The sequence below is a fragment of the Polyodon spathula genome, chromosome 1, assembly GCF_017654505.1.
Source record: "Polyodon spathula isolate WHYD16114869_AA chromosome 1, ASM1765450v1, whole genome shotgun sequence".
Lineage (NCBI taxonomy): Eukaryota > Metazoa > Chordata > Actinopteri > Acipenseriformes > Polyodontidae > Polyodon > Polyodon spathula.
Window position 1 is genome coordinate 79,669,558 of NC_054534.1, and position 17,842 is coordinate 79,687,399.

Below are 17,842 nucleotides of genomic sequence, written 5' to 3' on the forward strand. Positions count from 1 at the left end.
TTCTATATATTTTTTTACAAACGGTAATGCTGCTTCTAGTCTCTTTAAAAAGCGAAGTGTGACTTAAGTGTGTCTCCATTCTATCATTGTTACTGGTGATAAGAACCTGCTTTTGTTTTACAGCCTCTCCCCAAATAATGACATTTATGGCCGGGCCATTAAAAACAGCGCATTGAGGAACCACCATTCTGAACTACTGTATAAAACAATGTAACCTTTCACAAACGATGCCTTTCTTACGTGTCTGTGCTTCCACTGGCACTGCCCACTCTAGCAGAAAAGACTTTACTGATCATCAGCTGAGGAGGGGAGCTAAAATAACAAAAGAAATCAAATTCTGTTTGAGCATGGCTGATAAACTGTGTACGTAAAACAAGAAGGCAGTTTTACAGTCCAACTTACCGTATATAATGGATTTTTAATGTGGAACCTTTGTAGCTCATAGCAACTGATCCAAACATCATTTCACCAAGCATGTTGACATCAGATGCAGGTCTTGTATACTGTATTCAAATTAAAATAAAAAATGATAACACTAAAACCCGGAATTTGGCCTATTTCAGAATGGTTGAAAAAAATAAACAAAATAAAATAAAAATAGAACTCTTACTTGGTATCTCGGCAGCTGTTCTTTTTCATTGGGTTTACCAGCTGATGGTGCATTCTGGGAATTGATGGTGCAGGCTCCACTCCTGTTCGTCTGGCAGCACTTGGCCTGAACATCATCTGCATTCTTCTATGTCAAGAAAAATAAATAAAAAAATGAAAAGGGCACTAATTCTCTGAATTTGCAAGTATTGATTTTGTAAACCCTGCATGAAGTCACAACATTACACAATTACAATTAAGTTAACGTGAAACATTATTACAGGGGATGCATGGCAGTCATACAACTGTAAGTACTGCAAAGCATGACGGTTTAAAAGTGGTCACCTCTAGTAACAGATGCACCTGAAAGCATACTGATGTGGATACAAGGCTAGGTTATTAAATAATGCTAAACCAAAATTCCAAATGTATATTTTTATGCATGCCTTTTGAAACAGATCTAGTTGCATTTTCAACTACAAGCATTCTGTCAGTTTAAGAATTTTTCAATGTCCCTGTGGCAGGGAGAGATCTGTGCTGACTCTGCTGGCGTGTTCACGGGCTGCAGGAAGAGGGCGGCAGTCGCCCAACAACCGCCTGCGAGTCATGGCAGTGACACGGGGAGGTGGGAAAGTGGGTGTGTGGACTTTCCCCCTCTCTGAATGGCTGAGAGGTGAGTCTTGGGTGATTGTTGGTCCTATGAAATAACACTCTGCTGTTTCCTCAGGTCTGCCCTTATAGACTCGCTAAGAGTGCGGAAACGCTGGTCGCGGACCGAGAACCAGCCGGGAGAGAAAAAGACACGAAAGTGTCACAGTGAGACAGTGAGAGCAGGGAACCCTTGGGCAGACCCCTTAAAAATATAACAGAGCAGGCTAGTTAGCCGGCAGCACAGGACGGAGATCTGGGTCGCACGGGCAGCGGCGACCGGGATATTGCTGCAGAGTGCAGCACCTTTTATTTGTAGTTTTGTTATTGTGTTATTTTGTCCCTTGTTATTTTTGCCTTCTGTTTTCATTGTTATTTCTTTGAGCACCTGCAAGGCACCGGTATTGTGTACCATCACTTGGTATGCCCGTGGTTCTGTTTACCATCATTGGTAAATCAGAACACGGACCCACAGCGCCATCTGCGGGATAAACTGAAAAACAGCACCCCGAAAATAAAACTGGGCACCTGTGCGGAGTTGCCAAATCCACCTGTCTGACTCCTGTGTCAGTGAATTACCCACCACCCTTCCACAGTCCCTTTACAGTAAGTTTTCTTTAAAACTGTCTTTTTAGATTCAGACAGTTTTACTGCAGTTTGCAACCAACAACAACTGTAAATGTACAATGATGTGTGTGGGTGAATTATTTCTGAATGTAACAATTTAATTCAGGTAGTATAATTCAAAGCTCCAGGGAACATTAAATAATAAGTAGCGTGGTTCCGGAAAGTACAGCATTACATGTACCCTGTTGCTGCAACTGTTTAAGTAACGTACCAGTCATTTTTCTTTTCATTATTAACATCCCGACAACTTTTTACACTCACAACTTTAAAGTCTGTTTCAAAGCTCTTTTCAAAATGGTTCCTCTAGTGCACCGATAGCGTAAAGATTATTGCCCACATTGTCAAACAGGTAACAAAGCAATAACGATCCATGATGTGGTACGGAACAGAAAAACCAGAGTTTGTAATGTTTATTTATTTATTGATTTTATTTATTTTTAAGTCGCTCTTCCAGCATTGATTTAGAGGTTAGAGCTTTGAAGCAGACTTAACTGTAAAACGTTAACAAGGAAAAGAAAAAAATACTGGTACTTGTACTCGATATTTTTCAGAACCTCCCTACTTACTCTTTAAGCGCTACAAATGTATGGTAAACATAAACCACAGCCAGCAACAACAAAAGGGCAGTGTCATTTAGTTTTCAGATTTATCAACCAGTTGTAGTCCGCCCAAGCAGTATTTTCCTAGTGATGTGTTTATGTAACTCTTGTTTACCTAAAACACCTAGTGTGACTGTTAGAGCATAATAAATGTAGGAACAATTGTGGTCATGTGCCTTTTTTCAAGTTATCAACCACATGACTGGAATCATGAAGTACGTGCATGGTTCCAAGTCATCTACTGTAGAAGTGGCCTGCAATAGTACACAGAATATACAACCAGGTGAACAAACGCTTTGTAGCCTTTTAAACAGTTGAGAAGTAATGACAAGACAAAAAACCAAGGTCCTATTGTACGTGACCCTGCAGCAATATAGTTCACCCCCTAGTCTCTGTAGGTCGCTTTGGATAAAAGCGTCTACTTAAAAAAAAATTTTAAACAAAGACAAAAAAGAAAGCTAGTGTGAGGATTTCTCTAAAACTGCCTTCCACCTGAAGGAGTGATCTTCAATCTGTTTTCACAAAGTTTTCATGGTCTTAGTTTAACTAAATATAATGCTGTCATATTTATAAAGTATTTGCACAGTTACCAAATCACTATCACCCTGGCAGTCCAGGTGGCCCCAAACCCTATCAAAAGCGTTAAATTGTATATAAGAAACTTCCCATGTATTGCTACAACTGTTTACGTAAGGTGTGTGTATTTAAGTTTTTTTATTTTTTACATTTTGACCACTAAACTATTAAGTTGCATTCCCTGTGTCAAGATGGCTTCCACTGTACCCGCATGGACCTCAGAACTACATTTCCCATCATTCTCTTCACTGGTAAATCCAGCTCAGTTACATATGTGAGCAGGAGGATGATTGGAAATGTAGTTATGAGAGGTCCACACATGTACATGGAAGCCACCTTGAGGCAGGGAATGCAATTTAGAAGTTTAAAAAAAAAGTGGTCAAAATGTAAATAAATAATAATAATAATAATAATAATAATAATACTACACACACATTATGTAAACAGTTGTAGCAACACATGGGAACATGTAACAATAAAATACAAAGGTCCTTATGTACACTTTAATGGTTTCTTTCTTTATATACTGTATATATATTGTTGGTCCAATCCTGTGTATCTAAACAGAAAGATGTAAATTAACACATCTTAACATATTGCACACTCAGGGTGGACATAATTCCAGAATCTAATCAACTCTGCGAATGACCTAAATAAGTTATTTAGCTCTGCAATTAAGGCAGCTGCATGTAGGGTGCATGAATCCACAAGCAAAACAAATGAGTGGACAGTTCAAACATGCTGCTGTTAACTGCTCTGACCTATTTATTCAGTTTAGCAGCTGATCAATCAGACTTGTCATGAGATCTTTACCAGTCAGGATTATAAAGCATGTGACAGTTTGCAGTTCAATAGGACAGAACTCTTAACACAGCAGTCAAGCCTTTTTTAACAAGGCAATCACAACACATTTACAGTACTTCTGTTTTATCATAATATTATGTGGCAGATCATGTTTTTTATTAGGATGCCACCAGTAAAGCATCCTTTATACCTACACTACGCAAAACGAACTGGAGCAACAGACAAAGAAATTTACAGAATCATTTTAAAATATAGGATAAGACGCATGTTTTTGTGAACAAAACAAAAATATACAGTATTATAGGACAGAGAGATGACAGACCATAGTGTATCCACAAGGTACTTCGCAGCTCAGAGGATGTAATAAAGTTTACAGTTTTCATCAGCTCATTGGTCCACTGTGTTTGTAAGGATTCTTTTGTTTTCAAACTCATAACTCTCAAAATAAGTTTAACATGCAAGAAACTGTTCTTGGCTGCAGTTACTGTATTCCTTTTCACAACAGTCTAGAACAGTAGTTTAACACCAGTCTACAAGTTGAATATCAAGCTTAATTTTATTCATAAAAACAGGACGTAAACATTCTTTAAATAACTCATGAGTTAAAGTTTTGTGAACAGGATCCAATATATGCAGTGGATTATTCAGGCATAGTCAAAAGGTACATCACTAAAGCACATTCCCTTATTTGCCAGTTACCATGCTACATCATACAAACGTAACTGCACATGTTAAAAGGCTTTACAAAGCAATGATTTGAAATCAATTGTTGAAAAAAAAATACCTGCGCTGATTCATCAACTTTGCAGACCGTTTTTGAGTCGAACAGCACCTGTCTGCCTCTGCGCTCACAGTCCTGATACACGATCAGCCGAATCTGAGTCAGGTCCAATTCAGAAGATGCCCAGCTGTTTATGTGAATAAAAACAAAGTTTAAATAAAATATATTTAAAAAAATAACAGAAATTACAATTCTAGAGTAACAGAAACGATAGCGTGACCCAAGACCATATTCAAATTTAAAGACTTCTTGAACACAATTGTAAATACACTATTTATAACTCATTTTTCTATTTCACTGTTTACAACCAGAATACAAAATGTGTCTCATAATACTGCCTACAAAGACTCAGTAAACATTTCCTGTACACTATCAAGAGTATATCTTACATTTAAACGTAGCACCTTTTTATGGTGGGAAAATAAAAAAAAAAAGATGTCTGAAGCTCAGCAGCTTTCTACAGTTATAAACCTAGGATCCGCTAGTTAAAAAACTGTAACTACTGTCAACTTAAAAAATAAAATAAAATATTGACACTACTGTGAATGACTGCTTTTGCCAGCAGTCTGAAATCATGCAGGCTACTGCAATATTTTTTCCTTTGCACAGTACCCGAAATGACCCTGATAACGCAAAAACACACACAGGCACAAAGAGTATTTTCTTAAATTCTTCTGGTGCTCTTGCAGATAACCTGCCAACCCAAAAAGGACACTTGAGTGGGGCTGTGTAATGTGCCCTCACACACCTACAAGCATGAATGCTATGGTACCAACTGCAAAATAGCATACAATATTGAATATGCCTGTGGATTTATCCTCTATACTTGACTTATCTACTGTACCTGTACTCCATCCTGCTCCAGAAGTGCCTCCCTTCACAGAGTTGATCTCCAGGCAACCTGCGCTTGATTGCACTGCCACAGCTACAGAATAGCTACAGCATCGCAGTTTGGAGCCCATCCTAAAGCACACGACTGTCAGATGACCTGGTACAGCAGGCTCCAGCTTATCTGGCTGCACCTCTAAGCTGCACTGTCTAGGGCGGTGTTCAGAATGCAGACCTACAGTTATACATCTACTGTAACATGCAAGTGGCAGCAAAACCACACAGCATCTACTGTGCACACCTAGATGCACTTATGCATTTCTTTCCAGTGAATTACACTGTTTAATATCAGATCCCTGAGTAGGTGCAATCTCATCATCCAGTTGGAAACAGTATGCAGGATCAAGAAGAGGACCGACATATCTGTGAAAGCTCACGTCTTCATCTTATAGGATCTCTCCTCTGTGTAAATGTAGGTTACTTAGCTTTGACAGTCGTTCCAGCTGCGAGCCACCAGTAACAAGAAACAATGTCTCAGAGAACACAGTGATTGCTTTTTGAAAGCCTGACAACCCTCCCTTTATATTCGTGACATTAATAATCTGCTGGTTAGCCAGCTGTCCCCGCTCCTGTCTATGAGCTGGTAGTACAGGCCACCAGGGAATCAAAGGAGCTGCTCATTGAGAGACCCGTCATCTGATCCCAAGATCTCTGCTCCCGTTTCCTCACAAAAGTTTCGAAATGATCATGGAAAGAACCAAGACTAAACATAACATAAGAACATAAGAAAGTTTACAAACGAGAGGAGGCCATTCGGCCCATCTTGCTCGTTTGGTTGTTAGTAGCTTATTGATCCCAAAATCTCATCAAGCAGCTTCTTGAAGGATGCCAGGGTGTCAGCTTCAACAACATTACTGGGGAGTTGATTCCAGACCCTCACAATTCTCTGTGTAAAAAAGTGTCTCCTATTTTCTGTTCTGAATGCCCCTTTTTCTAAACTCCATTTGTGACCCCTGGTCCTGGTTTCTTTTTTCAGGCTGAAAAAGTCCCTTGGGTCGACACTGTCAATACCTTTTAGAATTTTGAATGCTTGAATTAGGTCGCCACGTAGTCTTCTTTGTTCAAGACTGAACAGATTCAATTCTTTTAGCCTGTCTGCATATGACATGCCTTTTAAGCCCGGAATAATTCTGGTCGCTCTTCTTTGCACTCTTTCTAGAGCAGCAATATCTTTTTTATAGCGAGGTGACCAGAACTGAACACAATATTCAAGATGAGGTCTTACTAGTGCATTGTACAGTTTTAACATTACTTCCCTTGATTTAAATTCAACACTTTTCACAATGTATCCGAGCATCTTGTTAGCCTTTTTTATAGCTTCCCCACATTGTCTAGATGAAGACATTTCTGAGTCAACAAAAACTCCTAGGTCTTTTTCATAGATTCCTTCTCCAATTTCAATATCTCCCATATGATATTTATAATGTACATTTTTATTTCCTGCGTGCAGTACCTTACACTTTTCTCTATTAAATGTCATTTGCCATGTGTCTGCCCAGTTCTGAATCTTGTCTAGATCATTTTGAATGACCTTTGCTGCTGCAACAGTGTTTGCCACTCCTCCTACTTTTGTGTCGTCTGCAAATTTAACAAGTTTGCTTACTATACCAGAATCTAAATCATTAATGTAGATTAGGAATAGCAGAGGACCTAATACTGATCCCTGTGGTACTCCACTGGTTACCTCACTCCATTCTGAGGTTTCTCCTCTAATCAGTACTTTCTGTTTTCTACATGTTAACCACTCCCTAATCCATGTACATGTGTTTCCTTGAATCCCAACTGCGTTCAGTTTGAGAATTAATCTTTTGTGCGGGACTTTGTCAAAAGCTTTCTGGAAATCTAAATAAACCATGTCATATGCTTTGCAATTATCCATTATCGATGTTGCATCCTCAAAAAAATCAAGCAAGTTAGTTAGGCACGATCTCCCTTTCCTAAAACCATGTTGACTGTCTCCCAGTACCCTGTTACCATATAGGTAATTTTCCATTTTGGATCTTATTATAGTTTCCATAAGTTTGCATATAATAGAAGTCAGGCTTACTGGTCTGTAGTTACCTGGTTCAGTTTTGTTTCCCTTTTTGTGGATCGGTATTACGTTTGCAATTTTCCAGTCTGTCGGTACCACCCCTGTGTCAAGAGACTGCTGCATGATCTTGGTTAGCGGTTTGTAGCGGGTAAATTACTTCTTTCATTTCTTTGAGTACTACTGGGAGGATCTCATCCGGCCCAGGGGATTTGTTTATTTTAAGAGCTCCTAGTCCCTTTAACACTTCTGCCTCAGTTATGCTAAAGTTATTTAAAACTGGATAGGAACTGGATGACATGTGGGGCATGTTGTCAGTATCTTCCTTTGTAAAAACTTGTGAAAAGTAATCATTTAACATATTTGCTATTTTTTTTTCTTCCTCTACGATTTTGCCATTTGTATCTCTTAAACATTTAATCTCCTCTTTGAATGTTCTCTTGCTGTTGTAATATTGGAAAAACATTTTGGAATTGGTTTTAGCTCCCTTAGCAATGTTCATTTCTATTTCTCTCTTGGCCTTTTTGACTTGCGTTTGCAGTTCTGTGTACTCTTTCTGCGTACTTTCTTTTTGGTCCTTTTTTAATGCTCTGTAAAGTGCCTTTTTTCGCTGAATATTTTTTTTAATTGATCTATTAAACCATTTTGGCAATTTAGTTTTACATTTAGATTTGTCTACTTTAGGGATATAATTGTTTTGCGCCTCTAGTACTACATTTTTGAAGAACAACCATCCTTCTTCTGTGGGTGTTTTCTCTATTTTACTCCAATCTACTTCTGTTAGTCTCTGTTTCATACCTTCATAGTTTGCTTTTCTAAAATTGTAAACCTTAGCTTTAGTCATTTCTTTTGGGGATTTAAAAAACACTTCAAATGAGACCATGTTGTGGTCTGAGTTTGCCAGTGGTTCTCTGACCTCTGTTTTAGTTATTCTATCTTCGTTATTTGAAAAGACTAAATCAAGGCATGCCTCCCCTCTAGTGGGTGCCTTCACAAATTGTGTTAGGAAGCAGTCATTTGTCATTTCCACCATTTCTATTTCATCCTTCGCGCTACCCACCGGGTTTTCCCATTTTATTTGGGGGAAGTTGAAATCCCCCATTAGTATGGCTTCTCCTTTGCTACACACATTTCTAATGTCATTGTATAACAGATTATTGTGCTCACCGTCTGAATCTGGCGGTCTATAGCATGCTCCTATTATTATGCCTTTTGAATTTTTGTCTGTTATTCTGACCCATATTGATTCGGTTTTATTTTCTTTGTCCAGGTTTAACACCTGGGCTTCAAGACTGTTTCTTATGTATAGCGCTACCCCTCCTCCTCTTCTGTCCTGCCTGTCTTTCCTATACAGTGTATACCCACAAATATTATATTCGTCCCCATCACTCTCGGATAACCACGTTTCTGTAACACCTATCACATCATAGTTACCTGTTAGTGCAGTAGCTTCAAGTTCTAGAATTTTGTTTCTGATACTTCTAGCATTTAGATAAATACATTTAATGGTTGTCTTACCTGAGTTGTTGTTCTTGTTTTGATGCGGTCTCCCTTCTGTTTTTTTGTTGATTTCTCCCCCCTTCCTTTCTAGTTTAAAACCTTACTATGGAACCCGGCTTTTCAACAAGGGTTTTGAACTGCATTGTTTTCAGGAACTGACGATAAAAGTTGACATTTGAAAAGAGAACTCATACATTCAAAAATCTATTCTTGGCATTTAAAAAAGTTTCTTTAAATGTACTTAAAAGCATAAGTGTAGAGCACAGTACAGAAAATTTTACAGATAGTAAAACAGGGATGCATTTGTAAACTGAAACTGTAATGATAATAAGCCTCATTTCCCAGTAAATGACCACAGAATTATACCAGAGGCTGGAGAAATGTTGCACACAATGATCTCCATTCTGAGACAGTATAATGCATCATGCAATATAGTAATATGTGACCAATGATCCAGGTCACTGCACATCTGAAACAGTATGGTTTCTTGGTTCCTCTTTACAAACCACAGTGCAAGTTATTCTGCAAGTTACAATACGGTTTTGTGGTACAGATGATTTTCTCAAATTTAAAAAAGCTTCTGTCTTCAATTTCCACAGAAAGGGTCTGATTTATGAAGGCCTTTGCACAGGAATTTGGAAACATGTTTTGGTGGGGGGAAATGACTGTTCAAATTTACAAAGCTGGTAAAAACACCTTTAAACAAACAACCCGAGTTTGTAAATATCTTTGTAAAAAGCGTAGTTTTACATACACAAAGTAATGGTATTTTGATACTGCAAAAAATGTTTAAATTTTAGCCTATAAAGCTGAATCTACAACTCTTACAATACATCTTTCTGTGTTGTCCCAGACTGTGTTTTTAGTCACATAACTAAAAAAAATAAAAATAAAAAAGTGAAACTTCACTGGTACAAATTTTAATTTGGTAGATGTACTGCACTAATATTAAAGAAAACATATTGTTACACAAAGTTTATACAGTCTCAAAACTGTTACAAAAGAAACTACAAAGAAAAAATGGAATGATGGATATCCATTACTTGGCAAATTTAACTGCCTCGTGCTTTGGTTAGAAAAGTGTTAATTATTTTAACTGTTTACCAAGATTACAAAATATTGTATTAAAACAAACAAATATGATTATTTAGTAAAGTGCTAACTTGCAAAACACAAGGCACCAAAGCCAAACACAGGCGATAAAGCATTAAAAGCAAAAAGCTTGTTTGCAAGTCCAAAGAACACAACACTGATTAAACTGCACTGCAGGACAAAAGCTTTTTAAAGGCACAGTAGCACTGATGCATAAAATGCACTGCTTGCAGGTTTAAATTTTACACTACCCTCCAACAATTAGGACATATAGTACCAGTCAAAAGTTTGAGTACACTTGCTGGAAACTAGGTTTTTTTCATAATTGACAATGTTTTACGTCGTATACGTTTCTGTAAATACTTGAAAATGAAAACACATGTTACAATATACAAAACATAAGGAGTATCAAAGCAATGTTCAGGAAAATTGAAAATTGTGTCTAAAAGCCAACCTTTGCCTTAACAGCCTCACAAACTTTAACACAAACAGCATTCGGTTAACAAGTTTCAGCAGGAAATCACCAGACATGTCTTCCCAGCTCTTCTGCAACAATTCCCAGAGATGTAGGGCACTTCTGGGTAGCTTTGCTTTGACTCTTCTGTCCAGTTCGTCCCATACAAGTTCTATGGGATTGAGGTCTGGAGACTGGGCAGGCCAGGTCATTAGATTGAGGTGTCCTTCACTTTCCTTCTTCGCCAGATAGTTCTTGCACAACTTTGAGGTGTGTTTCGGGTCATTATCTTGCTGAAGAATGAAGGACTGCCCAACTAGCCGTAATCCTAGGAGTGGCATGGCTCTGAAGTATGCTATGATATCCATGCTGGTTGGACTTGGTAAAGATCACCAACTCTGTCACCAGCAAAGCAACCCCAGACCATGACACTGCCTCCTCCATGCTTGATAGTGGGAACCACACATGCAGAACTCATGCACTCACCCTCTCTGCGTCATACAAATACTCGGCGGTTGGACCCAAATATTTCAAATTTTAACTCATCGGTCCATAAGACCGACTTCCACTCCTCAAACGTCCAGTTTCTGTGGTTTTTGGCCCAGGCAAGTCTCTTCCTCTTATTCTACACTCTTAACAATGGTTTCTTTGCAGCAATGCTTCCAGTTGGGCCAGTTTCAAGCAATCTCCTCTGAAGACCAATAAGCCTGACTTCTGTTATATGCAAACTATAATAAGATCCAAAATGGAAAATTACCTATATGGTAACAGTATCCTGGGAGACAGTCAACATGGTTTTAGGAAAGGGAGATCGTGTCTAACTAACCTGCTTGATTTTTTTGAGGATGCAACATAATGAATAATTGCAAAGCATATGACATGGTTTATTTAGATTTCCTGAAAGCTTTTGACAAAGTCCCACATAAAAGATTCATTCTCAAACTGAACGCAGTAGGGATCCAAGGAAACACATGTACATGGATTAGGGAGTGGTTAACATGTAGAAAACAGAAAGTACTGATTAGAGGACAAACCTCAGAATAGAGTGAGGTAACCAGTGGAGTACCACAGGGATCAGTATTAGGTCCTCTGCTATTTGTAATCTACATTAATGATTTAGATTCTGGTATAGTAAGCAAACTTGTTAAATTCGCAGACAACAAAAATAGGTGGAGTGGCAAACACTGTTGCAGCAGCAAAGGTCATTCAAAATGATCTAGACAAGATTCAGAACTGGGCAGACACATAGCAAATGACATTTAATAGAGAAAAGTGTAAGGTACTGCACGCAGAAAATAAAAATGTGCATTATAAATATTATATGGGAGATAGTGAAATTGGAGAAGGAATCTGTGAAAAAGACCTAGGAGTTTTTGATGCTCGGATACTTAATGAAAAGTGTTGAATTTAAATCAAGGGAAGTAATGTTAAAACTGTACAATGCATTAGTAAGACCTCATCTTGAATATTGGGTTCAGTTCTGGTCACCTCGCTATAAAAAAGATATTGCCGCTCTAGAAACGGTGCAAAGAAGAGCGACCAGAATTAGTCCGGGTTTAAAAGGCATGTCATATGCAGACAGGCTAAAAGAATGTAATCTACTCAGTCTTGAACAAAGAAGACTATGTGGCGACCTAATTCAAGCATTCAAAATTCTAAAAGGTATTGACAATGTCGACCCAAGGAACTTTTTCGACCTGAAAAAAGAAACAAAGACCAGGGGTCACAAATGGAGATTAGACAAAGGGGCATTCAGAACAGAAAATAGGAGGCACTTTTTTACACAGAGAATTGGGAGGGTCTGGAATCAACTCCCCAGTAATGTTGTTGAAGCTGACATCCTGGGATCCTTCAAGAAGCTGCTTAATGAGATTCTGGGATCAGTAGGCTATTAACAACCAAACGAGCAAGATGGGTCGGTACAGTATTATCTCTTTTACTTTTAAGCACAGTAAATGTTGCATTATAGTAAAAGTAAAACTGAGTAAATCATATATTAAAAAGGCAGCATTAAATAAAATTAAAAAGACTACTGTAACTGAGATGTCCAGTTAAACAATATCACAAATTCATATAAGCATTGAGCTTCACAGCCTCTTTGTAATGTACCTGATCCCGGGACGTCCCAACATTGGCACCACACTGGATACTCTTGCTTTTTTGATTTGCTTTGATTTTCAAGGTATTGTAAGCGGTGGTTTCCAAAATGGAATATTCATGAATAATGTTATCAATATTTTGGGTATCTCTCCTTAAAAAAGTCAAGTTCTACATCTACATTTTACTTTTGTGAACAAATGTGCAATCACAGCTACTATTGTCACATCTGTCATGCAGTCAGGGGACTCTTTACTGTATGACCAGCATGTCAAGAAATGCTATGTTGGTGAGGAAAAGAGAACTATTGGCAAAGGATTTCTAAGATCACATACTGTAAAGCATTATACCACCAAGTCTTACAACTCAGTACAATGAAGGAGCAAACCAAAGCTGGCTGCTTAAGCTTCATTAAAGTATAGTGGAGCCTCATAATGGTGCAGATTTTACTAGTTTAGATGTACCACAGTGCGTCAGCTTGAGCCCAGTTCACAGCAGCAGACTAGTGTATTTCCTTATAGCAAAGACAGGTTGGTCAAACACTAGCCACAATGCCCAACACTTAGGACTGTCATGACAGTCACATCATCCAACACCTCTTACAACCTTGCAGACCTCAGCAGCATTCAGAGAATACAAATTAGTACAGCAGTAACACCACATGCAATAGGCAACAGCATCAGCTTACAGTACACACTGGAATCAAACCATATCCCAATAAACACATTATGTAACAATATAACAATGGTATAACCATTTTTACTGCTCAATTAGAACCAGCAATTTTCCAGATACAACAGTTTATTTCAGTTCAATCTAAAGCCCTGACAACTGATAATATAATAACTGAGACAACTGAGATAATATTAGCACTGTACAGCAGCCACAGGCAATAGCTACAATAACACATATCAAAAGGAAGCTGACTAATTCCCTTGTGCACTGAAGCTGACAGAATCAAAACGGTTCACACTTAGTGTATGATCCACTAATGTTTATCAGTCATGCCCTCGTGTACAGCAAACCACCATCCAAACAAAAAAGGGAAATGCAAGGCTGCGAGTCCAGTTTTAATTTCCTTAATAGCATGGGACTACAGTAGCTGTCATCCAAAGTAAATCAGGAGATGTAAGACAGAGAAAACATGAGTAACACATTCAAGACACTTAGCACCCACTCAACTGTGTAAACTGTATTGACTTAAAATGAGTTTTAGGCAACATCTTACTTGCATGGTGGCAGTGCCAAAGTGAAAACAATCATGGCTATATGTGAAAGGTCTCACCTGCATCTGCTAATGTCCGTTGATCAATAATCTACTTCACTGAGGGTAGATCTGAAAACCAGTATGAAATTCAATTCAGCTGGTGTGGAACAGCTGGATGTTTACAATGTTTCAGTATGTATCAGATAAAAAGCAGACACTTACCCCTCAATACTTACTTACTTGATCAATATTTATAATGGACACATCTTTGCTGTACAACTTACTTGGTTGCACTGCTCTTGCCCTGGTTGAGTCATTTTGCAAAACAAGTTGAGCGCTGTGGTGGACACAACCTGGTAAAACCCCAGCAGAGTTATAAGAATGAAAGCCGATATATGTGACATCAGCAGAAGAATGAAACGTCAAGCAGTTAACAGTTGGTGCAATAGCCATCAGCCCTGCTTTTAATGACAAGCAATGGTATTCAAAAGTATGAACACCATTCCATGCCAACTCAACCAGTGCCACTGCCTGCCTGTCTCAGATTTTCATAGAAAAATTCACTTGGCGGTTTTCAGATACACCGAGTTCAGAAGTGATAGTCACTGTTTTTTTTTTTTTTTTTTTTTTTTTTTTTTAATTCCCATTCGACCTGTGACCTTGCAAAGGTCAACCTAAAGTGAGAAAGGGCCCCTGACCATAAAAATCACTCTGGGTCCAATTTAGATGCTACCATCATGTGTAGCACCTTGTTCTACTCGTATTGAATAGAGCTTTTCAGAAGAAAATACAATGAGCACCCTACTCACTTCTGACAAATTGCCAGACGAGGGGTAACTGATGAGTTTTATTCAAACTTCAGACTAATCCTTTACCCTGTAGGGGATGTGTGTCCTAAATTGTCCTAGTATTGCTGCAAGAACCTTAGGAATCAGTCTTCCAAATTCTGTGTAAAACATCTGGTCCCACCACTGGTCATTAAACCCCCCCTGAAATTTGAATTTCTGCTATTTGTACCACGTTTAGGCTGTAATAACTTGCGTGGGGGGACTCCAAAAAATCACTCAAAGATATGTTTGGATAGATGTTAATGAGACCTACAAGCAGTAAGCAAAATATTATGGCATCCAGGGATTTAGGATTTCTGGCAGATTTTAAGTTGCATTTGTCATGTACTCAGGCATTGCTTATGGCCACTTTGGTGAGGCTAAAGTGCCACATAGTTCTATCCAAACTGGCTATTTCTTCAACTTTGCATTCTCTGAGGATTGATCTAGAGGAAAAAGTAACAGTATGTGCTTTCACTGGCACTAGCTAGGAGCTGAGGGGTTATGAACTTGCATATGGGACTTGGGATTTCGTTGTTATGATGTCACATTTTAAACTACCAAAACCTTAACCAGAAATCCAAAATCCAAAATCCCAGATACCATAATATTTTGTTTGATGCTTGAAGATCTCATCAACATCTATCCAAACATATCTTCGGGTGATTTTTTTGGTGTCTCCCTCACGCAAGTTATTACGGCCTAAACCTGGTACAAATACCAATAATTCAAATTTCAAGGGCGTTTAATGACCAGTGGTGGGACTTGAAACAAATGTTTTTCACAGAACTTGGAAGACTGGTTCCTAAGGTTCAGCAATACTTACATTTTGAATTTCCACTATGGTTGAGTCTGCAGTACATATTTAATATATGAATCAGTCAAGAAAATAAGTCAGGCAAAGTTGGATAGTAAATATGACTTGTATATGTTGTTTAAATATAGTGGATACAGCATAAGTAAATAAACATAAATACATAACAGAAAAAGTTCATACCGCAGTTATCAAAGTCTTTTTGGCGTACAGCTCTCTGTCTGGCTTGCTGACTGCTGCACAACACAGTTTTGATTCCCGCCGTCGTATTTGTTTACTTTGTCTAGTTAAGTTTGTTTGAATTTCAGGAAGTCAGAAAACAGAGATAGTGATGTTTTAATCACAATTCCAGTGTTTGGGGCATCTTTCTTCTGTAATTAATTTTCTGTTAAGTCATAGAATCATTATTCAGCAGTTTTTTCACATTAAGCCATTTTCTCTTGTGTGGAGTGGAAATGAAGGGTGTTCCACTGAAAAGGGGCCTGACAGTGATGTGAACCAATCACATCACTGATGGAGACTACTGCCCGGTGGTGTAAGAATGCCAGGGCAATAGTTCAATCTATTTTTGCTATGGTGAGGTTTTACCCAATCACAGGCCAGAATTTCCAGGAACTGATTAATTATTCACACACACACACACAAGTATTTTTTCTAAAAATAGCAACCAACCTTCTCTTCACTTTGGCAGTTATCTGGATAATAGCATCTCAGAGCAGGCACTAATTGGATACTGTGAAACCATCAATGCAGCACCACTGGATCCCACAACAGCCTACACGAGCATATACAGTATTTGTCAAATGATTCACTCGAATATTTTACAGTGGTTGAATTCTGATCTCCACACACTCAGGTTTCGAATTTGATCTCAATACCATCAAATGCTGTGAATGTTTAATTAAACGGGCTATAGATTTATAATATAGGTAAGCAATGAGGCACAACAGGGTGTTGGTTGTTTTTTTGTTTACGAGTTGACAACAGTACTCTAGAGAAGATGTAAACCCGTTTGCTATTTTAATGTGGGTATCTGAGTTTAGTTTTATAGGTCGTCCCACTGTGTGAGAATTTAAGAAATGATTCAGGCCAGCTCACAAGTTTGTGTAGCTGCTAACCGAATACTGCGTGCCAGCTGATGTTTTGACTTCAGCAAATAATCTTCTTAAAACTGTGTTTATTTCAGTCTTAGGTTCAATTTTCCCGTCCATATTATTTTTTGTTTGTGCTGATCAATCATTAAAGACTGACACAGCCCAAGCGGTTACTTGTTTTTAGTATTCTGCTCTTCTTTATTGGCATTAATTGTATTAATTTCAGAAGTACTGTGAGAGAGGTGTCTTGTACTCACGGTATAATTTTTCTCCTGATTTTTTTTTAAAATTTTTATTTTTTTAAATGATTACTGTCAGTTCCGTTACAGAACTGTTGCGGTCTAAATCCTCCAGGAATGTATGGACATTGGAGTCACCAAACAAGTTAATTTACGTAGAGTAAGTCTGAGATTGTATTATAATGGGGGAAAAAAATGGCAGCCAATTCAAATTGATTTTTTTTTTTTTAAATGTTCTTAAACACTCAGCGCAATAATATCTACTTGTAATAAGTCTAGTTGCAGGGACTTGTTTTTACCCATTTGTTGTACTGTAAGAATTCAATGGCTTGGAATGCCTATCAGCCAATCAGGATGCAGATATCTCCTACCCTATTTTATAAATTTAAAATATAACTGACTTACAAGAGCGTGGACACACTGACAGATAGAATGAGCTCAGGGAGTCATCTGTCTGCTGTTCAGTCTATTTTTTCCTCTAATAATGCAGCTTGCCACATTTCAGTGAAAAACAAAACTGATGTTTGGGCCACTGTACACCATAGTGAGATAAATAAATGTACGTATTGATTTAAATAAACTGTAATGCACACCGCAGACAAAGTGAATAGCGCAACAATCGTAATTCTATATATAGACTTCAATTTTCACCCGTTCAGTTTGTGTCCAGTTGACCTAAATTAATAGGTATGTTCATTGTTGTGCATTTTATTGAACAACCAACTAAATTCAATCAAAATGTGTTCCAAAAACACCAATATGGCCAGGGATTACAACAGCGTGGTTGTGAAACGATTCAATCCCTTTTAACACAACTTAATTTAAAAAATAACTGATTCATCTGCATACCAAATATTAAGACAAATACTCATTGTGTTCTGGCCTGGCTAAAGTCACTTGACCTCAACATAGCAGCCTATGTCATGGTAACCAACACTTCTAGAATACAGCCATATACTGTACAAGACTAAGTCAGTA

The 17,842-nt window shown here is 38.1% G+C and overlaps 1 protein-coding gene across 6 annotated transcripts in view; it reads right to left on the minus strand.

Annotated features, from left to right (window-relative positions):
• Window positions 1-17,842, minus strand: part of LOC121322879 (folliculin-interacting protein 2-like) — a 42,544-nt gene that overhangs the window by 22,625 nt on the left and 2,077 nt on the right. For 4 of the 6 annotated variants that reach the window (XM_041263369.1, XM_041263398.1, XM_041263418.1 and 1 more), the window contains exons 2-5: window positions 4,627-4,750; window positions 611-736; window positions 403-503; window positions 241-312 (exon numbers count right to left, since the gene is read on the minus strand). In XM_041263369.1, the coding sequence (XP_041119303.1) occupies window positions 241-312; window positions 403-503; window positions 611-736; window positions 4,627-4,750 (423 nt within the window). Of the gene's footprint in view, window positions 1-240; window positions 313-402; window positions 504-610; window positions 737-4,626; window positions 4,751-5,467; window positions 6,000-17,842 lie in introns of those variants that run through there. The other 2 variants (XM_041263388.1, XM_041263380.1) reach the window with 2 other exon arrangements.